We start from the raw sequence: 17738 nt of genomic DNA on the forward strand, positions 1-17738 counted from the left end.
TGAGCCACACCCAGGCTGGAGGCGTGGATGGAGAAGGCATCTCTTGAGTTGCAGGTGTCAAAGATGATGACCACAGAGGTGGAAAGTGTAGAGAGAGGGGAGGTCAGGAGACAGAACTGAGAGAAACGTCCACATTTGGGAGAAAACTCTGATAGAGATGCTAGCCAAGGAGAAGAGGAAAGAAGTCAAAAAAGATAGGAGGGGAATGGGAAGAGTAATGTGTTAAAAGACCCCAGGTAAGACTTCATAAATGTTTATTATTTTGTGCTGAGAGTGTCATAAAAGCTTAAAGGAATTTTAAGTGAAATAGGACCATAGTACTTAGATTTTTGAAGGCTATATATATATGAAGAGAGAGCACTGATTCTGCATCGATGACTAGCACTGGTTGTTTGGTGTTAATGGTGATAATACTAATAATGACAGCAGCTAACATGTGTTACATATATTACATATAACAATGTGCTTTTTGCTTACTAACTCCTTTACTCCTCAAAATGGTCCTATAAGGCAAGTACAGTTATTATCCTTATTTTGCAGATGAAAACACTGAGGTACAGAGAGGTGGTGTAGCTCCGGTCCAGTTGGCTCCAGACTCGGTTTTCTTAACCACTGCATTTCACTGCCCTTTCTGGGCATAGATCGGCGTGCTTGGGTAGCACTGAAGGAGGGCAGGTTAACAGAGGCCATGCTCTTTCTTCTTTCTCCTGCGGAACAAATTTCAACCCATCACCTAAAAGAAAAAAAATTTTTTTTAAATATAGAGTTTGGCCTTTACTTACTTTTTAGTAGAACAATTTGAAAGTACTTGGGAAGAGTGTGCCATTTGATATTTGGAGAATCTAAGCATCATTCCTCCTCTGAAGGACTGATGGCCATCATTTTTGTGGGTGCTCATGACTGAAAAGGTCAATGGACAGAAAAAATAGTACTGAGAGAAACCCACACAAGGACAGTTGGGATGGCAGTGTCATATCATTCATCCGTTTTACGTTTTACAATAGCGTTGGCCTTTGTCAACATTTTTTAAAGGAAAAATCATGATGCAGCAAAAAACAAAGAGCCACAAATGAACAAAGCTGAAAACAGATTAAGACCTCCTTGAAAGCTTGAGAAACTGGATCTTTTTGCTTCAAAAGTCAGTCTCTTGGGCCTGTGTTCTCTGGAGAATTCTGCCTACAATTGTTTCTTTTCCACACCTGCTGCTTCAATGTTCTTCACCTTTCCTGGAGTGGAAAATTTCCCAATTCCTTAGTGTCTTTCTGAATTTTCAATACCCACTCACAGAAGTAACATCAGAAATTATATCAGCATGACATTTTGTTTTGAGTTAAGCCTTTTCATTGCCTGAGAAATAGCAGGTTTCCCTCTTTCACTTTGGACTTGCATAAGAAAATGCAAATAGATGAGAATCTATTATGTTGAGTGTTGAGGTTATTCAGATTCCATTAAATCCCTTTTGGTCTGTATCTTTATTAATATGATGTGAGGGATACGTAATGCATCCCTTATCACTGACTTGCATGTGTGACGTGACTTATGTACTAAAGCCCAGTACAATTTAGTCTTACTTCATGTTCTTTTGCCGTAACATTTATTGAGTAAATAAAAACCTGGCTAATAATAAGATAATGCCCATCAGAGAATTTTATCAGACCGAAGTCTCCCTTAGTGCAGTATATTTTGAACATGGGTGGGATGTTCCTTTGCTCTTCTATTATTGTTTTATTGACACTGTTTGCCTTTAATTCTTTTTCTACAGTGTAAATTTAGGGCTGTGCCTCATCAAAGGTTTTTCTCACAATGAAGTTATGAGATTTGTTAGTTTTCTTTGTTTTGAAATTCTTGTTTCATGAGAGTTAGACATAGTATATCTTGTTGGCTGCTGCAGATTACTAGATTTATTGCTACGGATATAAGAAATTCTGGCAGCTTTGAACAGATTTTTAAAGGTGTGCTTCTTTTTTTTCCTTTCCCTCAAAAAGTCTTTACAGAGTCAGTTATGGAGCTGAACTAACAGCATGTAGAAAACCTGGTTTAGGGAACGTGTGTCTCCATTCTATAAGGATCTGCCACTGAAAGGGTGAAGTATTGTCCTAAACAAAATGTGCATTTCAGCTTTTCTCGCTAGATTAGCCAAGCCTTATCCCACAGTGCTTCGCTGTTGAACTTTCTGCTGCCCTGACTTTGATAGTATGAACGTTTCTGCATTGATATTAGAGATATTCACATCAATATCTAGGTTAATGTTTAGTGGAGGCCAGTTGGCTTTTCGTTCTCAATGGCTTGAAATCAGCTCCAACAACACTGGCACTTTGGCAGTTTTTCATATTTCTTGAAAATTTTAATTATAACCCATCAAGTCTTAAGCAATTACTTCTGGGGGTAGACTCTTGATGAATGTCATAACAGGGTGTTTTAGTTTAATGGATCCAGACTAACATCTGTTTCTAATATTTTAAAAGCCAATTTATATGGAAATTCATTTATATACAGTCAATACACGGAGCCTTGTAAAAATCAAAATCAAAATGGAAAATCAAACCACTGTGATACAGTAGGTCTTCTGTTAACAAGGGATTTCACTGATGAGTAGATTCAGCTGTGCTAACACCCAAACTATTGCAGCTTAAACAAGATAGCAATTTATTTCTCATACTCGGGTAGTTTGCCAGGGGCTGGTATGGTCTACCATGACAGGGACTCGGATTCCTTCAGTCTCATTGCTCTGTTGGCATGACTTCTATTCCTAAGGACACCTTATGAGTCACGATGGCTGCTACAACTCCAGCTATTACTCCTGTGCTCCAGCAGGAAGGGGGTAGGGGGTAGAAGAGGGAAGAATACTAAGCTTTTTCCTTTTAAGGAGACTTTTTTCTAGTAGTGCCTAGCACTCTGCTTATGTTCTGCTGACCAAGTATTAGTCACTGGCCAAATACGAGTCACAGGACCATATTTAGCAGCAAGGGAAGATAGGAAATGATCATTTTTTGTCCAGAAGACATGTACCCAGCTAAAAACTAAAGGTGTTTTGAGTATGGGAAAATGGAGACTATAGACACTGGAGAACTGTCTGTAACGCTGAGTACTTTTTACAACCTGATTTTGACAGACTTTCTGCCTTTTATTGAGCATCTAGAAAAGTCAGCTCGTTTTCATAAATAGATAATATATACAGAAGGACTAGCCTAGTGTTTGGCAGAGTAGATAACCAACTACTATTAATGTATGTTGATGTCTGTTTTAATTCCAGCCCCCAGATGCACCTAATTTCAGAGGTTGTGGGTCAAACTGAATTTTATAAGGGACTTTTTGTAGATTAGAATACAGTCTTTGTAGAATAATAATAGCAGCAGCTCACAGGGCCAAGATGTTCTTTGCACTAGGTCTCCAGAACACTCACGTGTCTGCAAAGCAGTGTTCTTTGCTTTTTTACACAGTAGATAAATGAATAATTACAAGGGTTAGAAGTGTGGAATCTCGGGCTCCTCCCCAGACCTAGTGAATTCGAACCTTTACATGCCTGTTAATGAGATCCCCAGGTGATCTGCATGTATGGGAAGCATTGCTCTGGGCACAGATGTTCTACCTAAAATTTATTTCTGCTAGCGGGGGGAGGTGGGGGCTAGTCCTTGCTCTAAATGTATCCCCTGCACCAGTATCACCTGAGACTTTCTAGCCAACATGCCACAGGCGGGCAATTGTTTGGCAACTGCTTTATTGAACCTTAAGAGTTAAGCCTTTAACTCTGCATTTATTCTTCAGAGGTATTTGCATTCAAACAAGGAAGAAAGCTTTTCAGGGAGACAAATACAAGCCTAATTGCGGATCTAGTAAGCCATTAAGGGGAGGATCTGAATTCAATCTACCTGTAAAGCCGGCTCCAAGGCTCATTTGCATTAATCATGTATACCTGGAATCCCATCATAAAGCCACGGGATGACAAAGCCACGTGATGACAAAGCTAGGAAGGAAGGCAGTGTTTTAGCAGTATATTTTAACAGTGTATTTTCTTCTTTCTTTCTGTATTTTACATCAGATTTCTGTTTCGACATTTTATTTTTTAGCCGTGCTATCAAGACTAATCAGGACCTTCTCCCAGAAACCCCATGGACCCACATTTTCTACAATGATTTCTGGGGGACGCTGCTAACCCACAGCGGCAGCCACAAGTCCTACCGGCCACTCTGCACTCTTTCTTTCCGCCTGAACCATGCCATCGGAGGGCTGAATCCCTGGAGCTACCATCTTGTCAACGTGCTCCTGCATGCGGCGGTCACTGGTCTCTTCACGAGCTTCTCCAAGATCCTGCTTGGGGATGGATACTGGACCTTCATGGCTGGCTTGATGTTTGCCTCTCACCCCATCCACACGGAGGCGGTGGCAGGAATCGTGGGCCGGGCCGACGTGGGGGCCAGTTTCTTCTTCCTCCTGTCCTTGCTCTGCTACATGAAACACTGTTCTACAAGGGGCGCCTCGGCCAGGACCTGGGGCTGGTTCCTGGGGACAGGACTGTGCGCCGGATGCAGCATGCTGTGGAAGGAACAAGGAGTCACGGTCCTGGCGGTTTCAGCCGTTTATGACGTCTTTGTCTTTCACAGGCTGAAAATGAAACAGATCTTACCCACCATTTACAAAGTAAGTGATTGTTGGGGCTTGAGCATTGGATTACCGAGTCCTCTCCTTGCTTGGTCCCTTTTCCCCATTTAAAAAGCAAATGTGTTCCTCTTCAAAGAGAATTTAAAGTAAGTTACTTTTTTATCTTCGGGAGGTGGAAGTGTCCTCTCTGACCTTTCCCTACTAACTGGGTGTCAGTCACGGATTATTTTATTTCTCAGGTTTCTTATTTTCATGATTTCCAAGGGGCTAGAAGGACAATCCTGCCTTGTAAAGAATATGCATCTTTATTATTTATTTAGTTTTACTCCTCGATTTCAGCCCCAATTCCCTGTAATCCAATAAACTGCCTCTAAAAGGTGTTTGAAAAAAATCACACAGCCGATCATAGAGCTAGATGCTCGACTCTGTCAAGAGGAAATCCTCTGCTATTTGTTAATATTACTTTTCCTGAGCTGACTTTGGAAAACAACCGTCTCTGCAGTGCACTGGGAACTCACATTCTTAAATTATGAGTCATATTCACCTTTCCCTGATGTAGTGTATAAGAATAGAAGAGTCAAAACAGAAAGTGCTTATTGTAAGTTTTGCCCTGAGGCCAATTAAGACCTTTGCTTCAGGGCTTAATATGTGTTCTTCTGTATTCCCTTAGTGGTTGCAAATGCAATGTCGTCTGAAGGTCACGGAAGCACTTTTGCATCCCACATACTTAGAGAGAACTGAGCAGTTTTCTGCTGGTGTGTTTGGGTGGACCAACCCCTTTTGAGAAACTGCCTCCTTCCCATCTCCCCATCCTCCCTCCCTGGCAATAAACTCACCCTTGCTTTAACTTAAGTATAAAGACGGAACTTCGCCAGTGTTTGCAGACCTCAGCCATTTTCTAAATCATGGACCACAGCCAGCTCCTCTATCCTTTTGGACACTCTTAAGCAAGGGATTATGGTTTAGGATACTGACCCTGAGAAAGCTGTCAAGTTTTCTAGTTTTTACCACTTTTTCCCTCTCAGTTCTTAATTTTACTTAAAATTCAATTGGGAAGAAATTGAAATAAAGAACAAAATTGAGGGAAATGGAAACATTTATTTATTTTTATTTTATTTAAAAAATATATTTATTTATTTTTGGCTGCGTTGGGTCTTCGTTGCTGCGCGCGGGCTTTCTCTAGTTGCGGCGAGCGGCGGCTGCTCTTCGTTGTGGTACATGGGCTTCTCATTGCAGTGGCTTCTCTTTGTTGGGGAGCACGGGCTCTAGGCGCGCGGGCTTCAGTAGTTGTGTCTCGCCGGCTCTAGAGCGCAGACTTAGTAGCTGTGGCACATGGGCTTAGTTGCTCCGTGGCATGTGGGATCTTCCCAGACCAGGGCTCGAACCCGTGTCTCCTGCATTGGCAGGTGGATTCTTAAGCACTGCGCCGCCAGGGAAGTCCTCGGCAACATTTATTTTTAAATGACTTTTTTTTTTTTTTTTTTTTTACATGTAAGAGGCAGAGTAAGTACTGCTGTGCCTCTGCTCTGCAGGGAACTCCAGTATCAAGTGCTTAATGAAGTTCTTTTGTGATTTCGGTTAAATGCTGAAACTTTAAAAGAAAACTCTTGTTAGAGTTTGATGCTTTGCAAACAACATATGGTTTGAAAGTCAAGCTTTTAATTTCAAATCAATTTTAATTAGTCTCTCAAGGAAATTTAGGAAATTTTTCTTTCCTTTGAAAACCATGCCATCAATAATAGCCAGTTTTCTTGTTTTACTGGAAATACAAATAGAGTAAGTGTAAGTCATGGTCCTTGTCCTATGCAGGGTGAGAACTATTTGGGGATGCAGATTGGGTGTTTTAAGACCTTGTGTTGATAGCCTGTGAAACACTGTGGTTTCTCCTACAGAATTTTCATGTTACTATCTCATGAATTAGGAAATTACCTTGGTATGTCAATTCAGGACTTGCTTTTAGGACCTTTGAAGTTCTCTTCTGAGAAATTTTCAGGTCTGTAAGCCTGTTTTCAAGGATTAAGTTGCTGATTGATCTCCTTACTATAAATATGTCCCATGCAGTATTTGGGACATACTTATAACAGAAGGTTATTCTTTGTTCATCTGAAATTAAAATATAACTGGGCATCTCGTATTTTGGCAGCCTTACTCATGCAACTGCTGCTTCAGAAAACGAGAAGTGCCATGCCACTAGTGCAGGGGAGAAGAACTGTTCTCTCCATCGAAGGTCTTTGTCTGGCCTAATAATCAAATTGCCACTAAGACAGATTAACAGGAGAAAAACAAATTTAGTTTTGTACATACAGGATCCCCTCAAAGACAGGAGAAGCTCCTCAACAGTTAGGCAGTTGAGGTTTCTATGCCATCCTGAGCTAAGGAAAAGGGGAGAGGAGTCTGGAACTTCAGAGGGAGGAAGACAGGACGAGCAAATGTTGGCCACTCCAGACCAAAGAGTCTTCCTTATGTAAAAAAGTTATCTTTGGTAATAACTCCTTTCCTGACACAGGCTAACTAAATTCTTTTAGGCATTTAAGAGGGAAGTAAAAACTTCTTCTTGAGTCTGTTGGGCCTTAATTGTCTTCTCCATATAATCCACATGCCAAAGTGGCACACTCTGTGGCAACCTGCCCCGAACCCCCATCACTGAGAAGGAATTCGTAAGAGTAGAGGGTGTGAAGTCCCCCGCACTATGGGAAAGGATTTAATGGCTTTGAATGTTCAGTGTCTTGAGAAGTTTTCAAATGGAAACTTGACCAGGCTGTCTGGCAGCCACTGCTTGCAGGCAAGGGAAGTGGTCAGGGCAGCAAAACCCTTCATCTGATAGTTGCTATCTCAGCTTAGCTTTTTCTTTCATTCTTAGGTTTTGGGCCAGTGAGCTTAATGAGGACATTGGGATAACAGACTTTACAGATCTGTAAGGAACCTTGAGACCATCTATGCCAGTCCCTTTGTTTCCAGCTGAGGTGTAGAGAACCAGAGATGTGAAAGTCACCCAGAAAATGGTGGAATCACTAGGACTAGAAGACATATTTGTGACTGTCTAGTGATCTTACACGGTGAAGGTGTGAAGATGAATAAAGAAAGTAGTCAGATGACTCCACAGTAGAGAAGAAAATAATAGGCATTGAATCTTAACGTGCACTGGCTGAGTCACCTTGGACTAGTTCAGTGACCTGTTTCTTCATGTAGAAATAGAGATAATTAATGTTCTCTCATAGAGACGTTAGGAAGATTATGTGAAACTGTAGAGTGTTCGTTGTGAACTGGGTGCCCAATATCTGGAAGTCACTTAATGCACATTAGTTGAAAGGAAAGAAGAAATATCAGTGGAAATGTAATTCTTTATCTCAAGAAAGAGAAGGCCAAAAGATAAATTTCTACTAGTCTTTAAACATGCAGTGGTTTGAAAGCATATGAATTAGGAATCAACTGAAGCTGAAGCATGAATATTTAAGCAAAAACTTTCATTTAGAATTTCATGACTATGGGGCTTATAAACACTGGCATAGATTACATATGGAAGTTATAGAAAAATTCCATATTCTGTCTTTAAAATAAATAGATTTCTATGCCTGGGGTGAGTTAGAAGAGACTCTGAAGGCAGTGGATTAAAAGACTTTTCAACCTTAAACGAATAATCGTCTTAAATGTCTTACTAATTAACTCTGCATCAGAGTTATCATAGTTGGCCAGATGAAATAAACTTCCCTGCCTTATTAAAACATAACTTATATATAAACAGAAAAATCCAGTGCACAAATGTTTACCTCTATTAGGTAAACTAGAGAACCAGCCAAATACTCAAAAATCTAAAGATGGTGGTCCTCCTCAAGCTGGAAATTATTAAAACCAGAGGAGCAAGGCTCTCCAGTTTTATAGTTTTGTCCGTAATGTTTTTCTCGTAGCAGTCACACTCAGCTTCTCCCTTCACATTTCTTCAGAAATGTCAGAAGTTAGAGACCTATCAGATCCAGGCCCCAAAGTCAGATGCACGCCAGGACCAGGCAGAAGGGCCTGTGGTGAACTAGAGGTTATGCTCTCCCACTCGTGCTTCTCTCCATCCCATTATTGCAATAAGCAAATACAGGGTTCAGTTTCGTAGAGGCTAATATTTTTCTAAGACAGAGAGACATCTGTATTTCCTATGACATCTCCTGTTATTTATTATTGGTTACTAATTTAAGAACAAATATGCCCTGTTTGGGCCAGACAATATCCTTGGGATGACTGAATTTGGCCAGAAGCCTTGGCTGCCATTTTCTGACTTCTAAGGTTCATGCAAGGGATGCCCGTGTCCATATGACATGTAAATTTTTTGTAGTTCTGCAAAAGAAATACGAAAGTTTTTTCTTCGATGAAGTGTTTGAAAAACAGTAGGTACCCAGAAAATCATAGATATTTTATTTAGTATTTGGTAACCATGTATAGTGTTTATATCTGCCAGGCACTGTTCTGAATATGTCAAAAATATTAACACATGTAACTTGTTTAGTAAATGCTTATCAAGAGAGTAATATGACTTATGAAATAATGTGGTTGAATATAATATGAAATACTATAGTTTTCAACAGTTAGGAAGATGTCTAAGAAAACAATATAAAATCTTCAGGAATGTGTATGAACAAAATTAGAGTTCCTAACTATTTTTTTGAAAATTGTTAAATGTTCTAGATCTTTACTTCAGCATCTATTTAATACATTTCCTACATGATTCTTGGCATCTCGTGCACCATTTGGCACATAGTAGGTACCTAGTAAATTATTGAATTCACCCTTGTTTAAGATTGACTTTTGAAAAGGATGTGCTGCAATGGTAAAGTGAAATCCTATACTCTCCCCTTTCTACAGTGAAGATTTCATTTACTGGTTAGTGAGGTCTGGAAGGTAGGATTGGAAGAAATGCATGTCAGAAAAATGTTGAAAAATGAGTTTTCTTGACCTCTCACCAAATGATTATTTTAGCCTTTCTTAGATGATTTTCACTTACTTTTTGACAGCATAAAACGAAATCAGGGGAGTGGGGAGCCCTTGAAACACACTTACACTAGCCTTGCAAATAAATGCTAGACTTTTATCTGCCCACAAAATATTTTACAAGTCTCTCATGACCCCAGGAGGTACATGGGTAATAAAATCAGTAAAGGCAACATTTTTCTTACTTACCCAGCATCAGTCATTGCTTGCCTAGTGGCCATTTTCTGTGCTTATTTAACATCTGTTAACTGTTTTAATGTGGAAACATCTTTTTCTCCCCCCTTTATTAGCTTCATAATCACTTACTCAGTTACAGGTGGGGGAAAAAATTTTTTTAAAGGAAGGAAATCTGAAAGCGGGTGTAACAATTCTAATTACAGCCCAAAATAATTTGGAAAAATGAAGCCCTTTGAGTTTGATCTTTTTAAAGACTCTCTGTAAAGATGGCTGCATTAATTTTGCTGTAGTTGCTTCCAAGATGTGCATTATCTGGACAGCCTCCTTCAAATAAAATCTTGTGGCTCTATTTCATGTAAACAAGATAAAGAGACTAGAGAGGGAAACGGGAGGCATTGCCACTTTCAAAAAACAAGTCATCTCTGTCTAGAAATAACTTTATTCTAATGCTAAGCAGGATGTGTTTGATAGAGGTTGCCTTTGTTGAGCAAGTTTACCTTTATCTTGGGTATTATGTAAGCTGGGCTCTACAGCGGGGTGCAGTGATCAGACCCACACTAACAAACAGTCCCATATTTCCAAACCATTTACAGGGTTTATCTTGACAATGGTTTCCAAGGGTTGGGGCTTATGTTCTGTTGAAGGTTTGGGTTTGTCACTGTTGGAACACTGAAGACATTAAACGTAGTGCTTCTGTGTATCAGATTATTTTGTGTGACTCCCCGTGTACAGGAGAGCCAGCGCATAGCCTGCAGGTATTTGCACATTGAATCCACATGTGCTTTTTTTATTTGATTAAGCTTCTTGGATGACGTTGGTGGAATCTGTTATCATTTATGTCTCTGTCCCTTTTCTTTCTAGACCAGGTTGTGGTTTTACCCAAGATGTGACCCTCATATCCATTGCCTTGAATGAAATAGGATATATTTGCCCTTTCTGATTGTCTTTAACCACCATCTGTGCCACTCCAAGTAGTGTTCCTGCTTTCTGAGGATTGTCTTTTCCCCCATTTGCCTTACACTTGACTTTGTGAGAATCCAGATAGAGCAAGATACTCCGATTCCGATCACAGTATTTCCTCACATTATTGAAACTGGAGGACTGTTTGTCATGCAGTTACAAATGAATCTGGATTTCCTCCAAGTAAACTTTTTGTGGCATTTAATATTCATGACCTGTAGTACTTTAAAACTTTGAACTGCTGCCAAGACCGCTAACCAGATAACACCACAAATAAAGTCGAGGTTCAGAAATATTTTACAATTCAAAAAGTCAAAGATGAATAGGGTATTTTATTCCTGCAGGTTGGCTTCCTCGCTCAGCTGACTTAAGATGATTCTGTATTCTAGTTGTGGTTTAGGTTCCAGTTATTTAAATTTGGGAAGCTGACTACCCTTGCAGGTTTCTGTAATGCTTGCATTTAGAGTGTTAATACCCGGGACAGTGTTCTATTCACAAATGATGATTATTTTTTTAAAGATTCATCTTTGTGCAAGGCATGGTGTTAGGTGATGTGGGGAATCAAAGATGAATCGAAAAAAATTCTGCCCTGAAGGACATTTGAGAGTAGTAGGAAGTGGAGAATAGTACCTGCCAGTGTAGAACTGAAATTCAAGCTGGAGAGTGGTGAGGGCTGGAGGGGAGGCCCTGGGAGCACTAGGGCGGCTTAGAGGAAGGGGAGGTGACTTTCAGCTGAAGTGCCTTCAGCAGCAAAGGTGTGTGAGGAGGACCCCGAAGGATACTTGGGATATGGGCGTTTATAATTGGACAGACGAGGAAGAGTGGAGAGTGGAGCCTGAGCATGACACGGAGGGACCCTCAGAGGAAGTTCCTGAGGGGCACAGAGCTGTCCTTTTGTTAGATACACAGAGCACCAGGACCTAGAGAGGAAAATGAATCAGGAAAGGTAGACTGAGACAGCTACCGTGGCTAACGACGTAGGGGCCTTTTAAGATGGGTTGTCGCCCCGACAGTGATGGGAAATGATGCATGGCTTTCAAATGTGCTAGCCCTTGGACTGGTCCATGGGAGAAGCCCAAGAATGTATAGGCCACTCCTTCTTGCCTCTTGGAGAACTTTCTTTTCTGTTCTTCCCCTAAACCTGAGAGAGGGTCCCTTGGGTGATGAGATTAAGGACCGGACTCAGGAGAAGAAGTTGTATCTCATTCAGTGAGTGCGTCTCCCATCAGTGTTTATTTCGTTGTTTAACATTTAAAAGAAAAGCAGTTATTTTCTGAAGGCTAATACTGTCGTACTTTTTACTCTGTAATATTTGGCATATTATTGTGTACTCCTAATGAGAAAAACAGGGAGTCCTTAAGGGCTCTCTCCTATGTCCATTCTTCCAGTATTCCTGAAACGTGTTCGGATATTACTGTGAATGGCCACAAATACAAATCCCTCTTTGTTTTGTACTCTTTCACAAAGGAAGACAGAAAAAGCATTTTTTACAGGACGGAATAAAACACCCTATCAGCACTAAATTTCAACCAGTTAACTGAGTACACTGTCAGTGAAAATGACACGCAAATTGGACCTTGTGATGAATAAATAATGAGTCTCATTGAAATCATCTCTGCTCTTCTCATAACACTGTCTGGGATGCATATTACATCACTTGGCTCAGAGGAATCAAATTGACTGACGGGGATCTCATGACTATCAGGTTACTCATATTCAGCTGGGTTCTGTCAGTTTCACAGAAAATGATGTGGTTTGCACAAATTTGAAATCCATTGTCATTGCCTAGAAGTCAGATTCCTGTCTTAAATGCCTGGAACAATGGAAATGCTAATTTAGTGTTGATCTCTCAAGTGAAACTTAAGCTATAGAAAGCCTGATTTCCAGAGTACGTGAGAGATTCCTTAAAAGGTGTGAGCAGGGTGGGAGGTGCGTTGGATAAAACTGAATATTAAATCAGATTCTTTGATTATTAGAATATCTGTGATATATGATACTATGGTAAAGGTTGCATGGTGTGATGTTTAATTTTTTTTATCCAGTTTCATACCTATTGATCACAGTATTCCTTTCTTCAAAAAGGAAAAGAAGAAATCAAAAGGGAAGAACAGCACTTTCTAATACAAAAGCCTGCAGTGATTTGGTGCTGGGAAGGTCGATGTACCCTTGCTCTCAGGGCTGGTCTTTACAACTCTGCAGCACTCAGATGGCTCTTGTATGCTCTGTTGGTCTGATTACAACTCTTGCATCAGGTGAAATAACATGAATTCAGAATTTAATACATGTTTCCTGAGTAATTATGGCCTTGATTAGTGAAGTCAGTATTTGTGTTCCAGAGGACACTTTCTTTCTTTCTCCACATGTTTGTTCATTTCATTTCAGGAAATCAAATAAAATGCAAAGATCATAATGCTTCTCTTTGGTGTAATAGGGGAATCTGCAATACCTGCCTTTGGGTATGTGGTTGTCGATTTGCTTATAATTAATAATAAGATTCAGAGAAAACAGCAGGGACAATATGAGAAAAATGAAGGACATGTAAAAACAAATAAATGACTCTTAGCTTTTAGTATATGAAGAAATGGAAGATATATCTAGAATTTCCATTAATGTATTGCTGAAGATAACTACATACCAAGTACATTTAATAGTCTTTGATTACATGCAACATCGTTTGTGACTGCTTAAAAATAATTAAATGTTATGTATTTAAAAACAGCAAAAAAGAAAAAACCTTAATATTTTAATTTTATGAATTTTGAGTCATTATACCTGTTAGCAGTACCAACCCAACCTTTTGAGGGCATTGTCTTAGTTTTTAACATATAAGACACTGAGTCCCTTCCCCCTATAAAAGGGTGTGTGTGTGTGTGTGTGTGTGTTTTGTGTGTTCTATCAGAATACATGTTTATGTAATGTAGTCGGATTATACCAAAGATATACATGAATGATTTGAGTGTATTTCCATAACTTTTATGAAATGGAAAGCTCCAAATTACATAGGATTATTTTTTCTAATTTGAAGATGCAGGCAAAAATTTGCCAGTTTACGTGTTCCGTCGAGTGAAGTTTCTTTCTTAAAATCTCATGACAGGGCTTCCCTGGTGGCGCAGTGGTTGAGAGTCCGCCTGCCGATGCAGGGGACACGGGTTCGTGCCCCGGTCCGGGAAGATCCCACATGCCGCGGAGCGGCTGGGCCCCGTGAGCCATGGCCGCTGAGCCTGCGCGTCCGGAGCCTGTGCTCCGCAACGGGAGAGGCCACAACAGTGAGAGGCCTGCGTACTGCAAAAAAAAAAAAAAATCTCATGACATAGTGTGATAAAAAGTTAAATATAAGTGATGTTCACTTTGAAGAATGACTTGGTGATTGGCTGGTCTTCTCACGTATAGGTGCAAGTAAGGCTATTTTGGAAAGGCTGTAGGACTGGAAGGAACATGCAGGTTTAGATTTAGATGACCTGATTTTAGATAAAGTACTAAACGTATTGAACATCCGTTACAGGGTCTGTGAACTAGGACTATAATATTTGCCTTGCCAAGGTATTGCCAGATATGAATATAGTAAGTGTACACTCTTCAGCCAGTTTCCTCTTCTATAGTACGTATCATGATCATCAGCATTTTACTGCATTTCCACAGCATTTCAATAGTAGTGAACTTTTTGTCTGTTGTTTCACGGAGCACTCAATTAGCATAGCTCCGGCTTTTCTAGTGGGATGCAGGGTGAAATGGCAACCAACTTATTTGCTACCCTATTCACCAATGCTGACAATTTAAAGAATATTGAGAAGAAGACCTTTTTTAAGGATAATTTTTCTGAACAACACGATTTGATCATTTATCTTTTGTTTGATTGAAAATAGGTACACACACTCATTCCTTAATTTTTCTCCGTTGATAATATCTTGCCATCGTCTCATACTTTTATAGCCTGATTTTTCCCCTTCAGGCTCAGGATGGTGCTGTTGCTTATATATATGAAAGTGGAAGGGAGCCGGGCCTTTTCTGGTCTGCTCCCCCCCCATTACCCTGTTTCCTGTATATTTCCTTTTGGTAAGGTTTATAGTAAGGAAGATTAGTTCAGTAGCTGCAATAGCTTGCAGCGTTCAAGTCTCATTCTTTGGAGAAAGAGGAAGCAGTTATCACCTAAGGTTGAATGTGCATCTCTCTCCTCCTCCTGTTCTTCCCCAGCCTGGCAGCCAATACTGTGGCAGCTGATTCCAGAATCTTTTATAACAAACCTTTTCAGGGAAACATTGAGGCTGCTTTTTGCTGTTGTTATTGCTGCTGTTCCACAGTTTAGTTTATTTCCCTACCTCCTAGGGCGAGCAGAGTAAGCAAAAAGTTGTATTTTTAAAGCATTACTATCTTCTGGCTGCCAAAAATTTTATGAAATATTTCAGCCGTCTTCATAACATTCAGACCAAATTATTTTTACAGAAACTTAAATCTGGTAACTTGGGCTTGCTGAGAAAAGTCTATAGGTAAAATTAGTTTTTGATTTCAGAAAATTCAGTATTTAAAAATCTGGTTTAATTGACAGGTAATAACAGGGGTGGGTGGGGGATGGTGACTAAAGATTAGGATTCATTATGGGTTTCCAAACTGGGATGATCATCAGCCTTTCCTGGGGAAACTGTTTTAAACCAGAGATTATAACCCCAAACTGGAAGCTACCGAATCATAATATTTTGCTCTGCTTATTTTTTGTTTGTTTTTGAGGTGTTGAGGGGGAGCTGGCGCAGAGGCGGCAGGAAAGAAACTACTATTTATTATTTATTTCTGGCCGCACCTCACGGTTTGCGGTGCAGGACCTTCAGGATCTTAGTTCCCCGACCAGGGATTGAACCCAGGCCCATAGCGGTGAAAGCGTCGAGTCCTAACTACTGGACCACCAGGGAATTCCCAAGAAACTCCTTTTTAAAAGTTCCTGCTGTTCTTACCAAACCCAGGTTTGTTTACTTGCAGCTCATAAGCCAATAATTCAAGAGGCAAGTGTCAGTAGAAAGCAAAGGTGCTCTAATCAGAAAAACTGGCAATCTGGGGAGAAGGTCGACTCGTGTCCAGAGACCAACTCTGAAGATCCTGCTCAGCCATGGCAGTTTTTATTTATTTATTTAATGTTTAATTATAAAAAAATTTTTTTAATTAATTTATTTTTGGCTGCATTGGGTCTCCGTTGCTGCGCACGGGCTTTCTCTAGTTGTGGCGAGCGGGGGCTACTCTTTGTTGTGCTGCATGGTCTTCTCAATGCTGTGGCTTCTCTTGTGGAGCACAGGCTCTAGGTGCATGGGCTTCAGTAGTTGTGGCTCACGGGCTCTAGAGTGCAGGCTCAGTAGTGCAGGCTCAGTAGTTGTGGTGCATGGGCTTAGTTGCTCCGCAGCATGTGGCATTTTGCCAGGGCTTAAACCCGTGTCTCCTGCCTTGGCAGGCGGATTCTTAACCACTGCACCACCAGGGAAGCCCAATGGCAGTTTTTTTTTTTTTTTCTTTTTTGTGGTACGCAGGCCTCTCACTGTTGTGGCCTCTCCCGTTGCGGAGCGCAGGCTCCGGACGCGCAGGCTCAGCGGCCATGGCTCACAGGCCTAGCCGCTCCGCAACATGTGGGATCTTCCCGGACCGGGGCACGAACCAGTGTCCCCTGCATCGGCAGGCGGACTCTCAACCACTGCGCCACCAGGGAAGCCCCCAATGGCAGTTTTTAAAGGGAAAAAATGGGGGAGTGGGGGAGAATCTCAGTGAATCGTCAAGGCAGGAGGTTGGGTTCTGCATCATTATTGATTGTGTACAGACTGGGTGGCTGTCTCTTCAGATGTTACCTTGCCCGTGTGATCTGTCTGCAGGATTGCTGAGGGAGCTATTGCAGGTAGAGAGCTAGTCATATTTTAACAGATTAATTCTTCATTCTTCTTTTTAACTAGGAAAAGAATCAACAGCTTAGACAGGGCATGGTGTACATTCAGGAGAGCATAAGTCAGGGGTTAGTTTCAATTGCTTATTGATCTCATTCCTATAATTAGATTCTTTTACTGTTAAGAGAGGAACAGAAATGGGCAGACAGGAAAAGGGCAAAAGAGCTGATTTCACTGTGATTTTTTTTTTTTTTTTTTCTGGTACGCGGGCCTCTCACTGTTGTGGCCTCTCTCGTTGCGGAGCACAGGCTCCGGATGCGCAGGCTCAGCGGCCATGGCTCACGGGCCCAGCTGCTCCATGGCATGTGGGACCAAGGCACGAACCCGTGTCCCCTGCATCGGCAGGCGGACTCTCAACCACTGTGCCACCAGGGAAGCCCTCACTGTGATTTTGATGAATAGCTGGGTTTGGGGCCCATTGGTGCACATCGAGAATCTGATACCCCATACAATATTATTAAACATTATAAGATATTCATAAAGACGCAAGATTTTGTGGCTGGAGAAGGACATTAGAAATTATGTATCCATATGCTACTCCATCTCTTTTCACAGAATGTGGGGCCCACAGAAATTAGTCACAGGGTAAGTCAAGCATAGAGTTGGCATGGTACCTCGTCCTCCAGGTCCAGTGCTTTTACCACTGTGCACATTGCTTCCCTGCCTTTAATTTATAAAAAACTTGTTACTATGGAAATACTTTTCTATTTGCCACTTTAGTTTAGAGACTTGTAATGGACTGCTATGTACCACCCCTCAAGTATGTCATTAATTAAGACTCTGCGCTTCTTATTTCACCCTAGGTTCTTTCTCTTTTGCTGTGTTAAAAATTCCAGGGCACCTTTTGAAATTGAGTTGGTTTGTGTTTTGTTATTGTTTTCCTCCCCGCCAGGCCCATCTTTTTCCTATCCTTGCCCCTTCCTCCCCCACCCCTCTGAACTAGCTTCACTTAAGGGCTCAAATATTTTCCTATTGCTATTTTAGGGCTCCAGCTTGATTTAAGCTTGCTTTCAATAGGAACATATACTTTTGCAGCTACCAGAAGCTGAACACAAAGTGACTAAAATCAGAGTATTTTTCTTCCTGATTTGGTTAATTTCCTTTACTAACAGGATA

The 17738-nt window shown here is 40.9% G+C and overlaps 1 protein-coding gene across 7 annotated transcripts in view; it reads left to right on the forward strand.

The window, feature by feature from the left end:
- Positions 1-17738, forward strand: part of TMTC2 (transmembrane O-mannosyltransferase targeting cadherins 2) — a 537933-nt gene that overhangs the window by 159428 nt on the left and 360767 nt on the right. For all 7 annotated transcript variants that reach the window (XR_014295268.1, XM_082635122.1, XM_082635123.1 and 4 more), the window contains one exon: positions 4068-4638. Coding sequence is in view for 6 of the 7 variants with exons in the window: in XM_082635122.1 (XP_082491248.1) it covers positions 4068-4638 (571 nt within the window). In the remaining variant the exon portion in view is untranslated. The remainder of the gene's footprint in view (positions 1-4067; positions 4639-17738) is intronic.

The sequence above is a fragment of the Mesoplodon mirus genome, assembly GCF_964341445.2.
Source record: "Mesoplodon mirus genome assembly, chromosome: 11".
NCBI lineage: Eukaryota > Metazoa > Chordata > Mammalia > Artiodactyla > Ziphiidae > Mesoplodon > Mesoplodon mirus.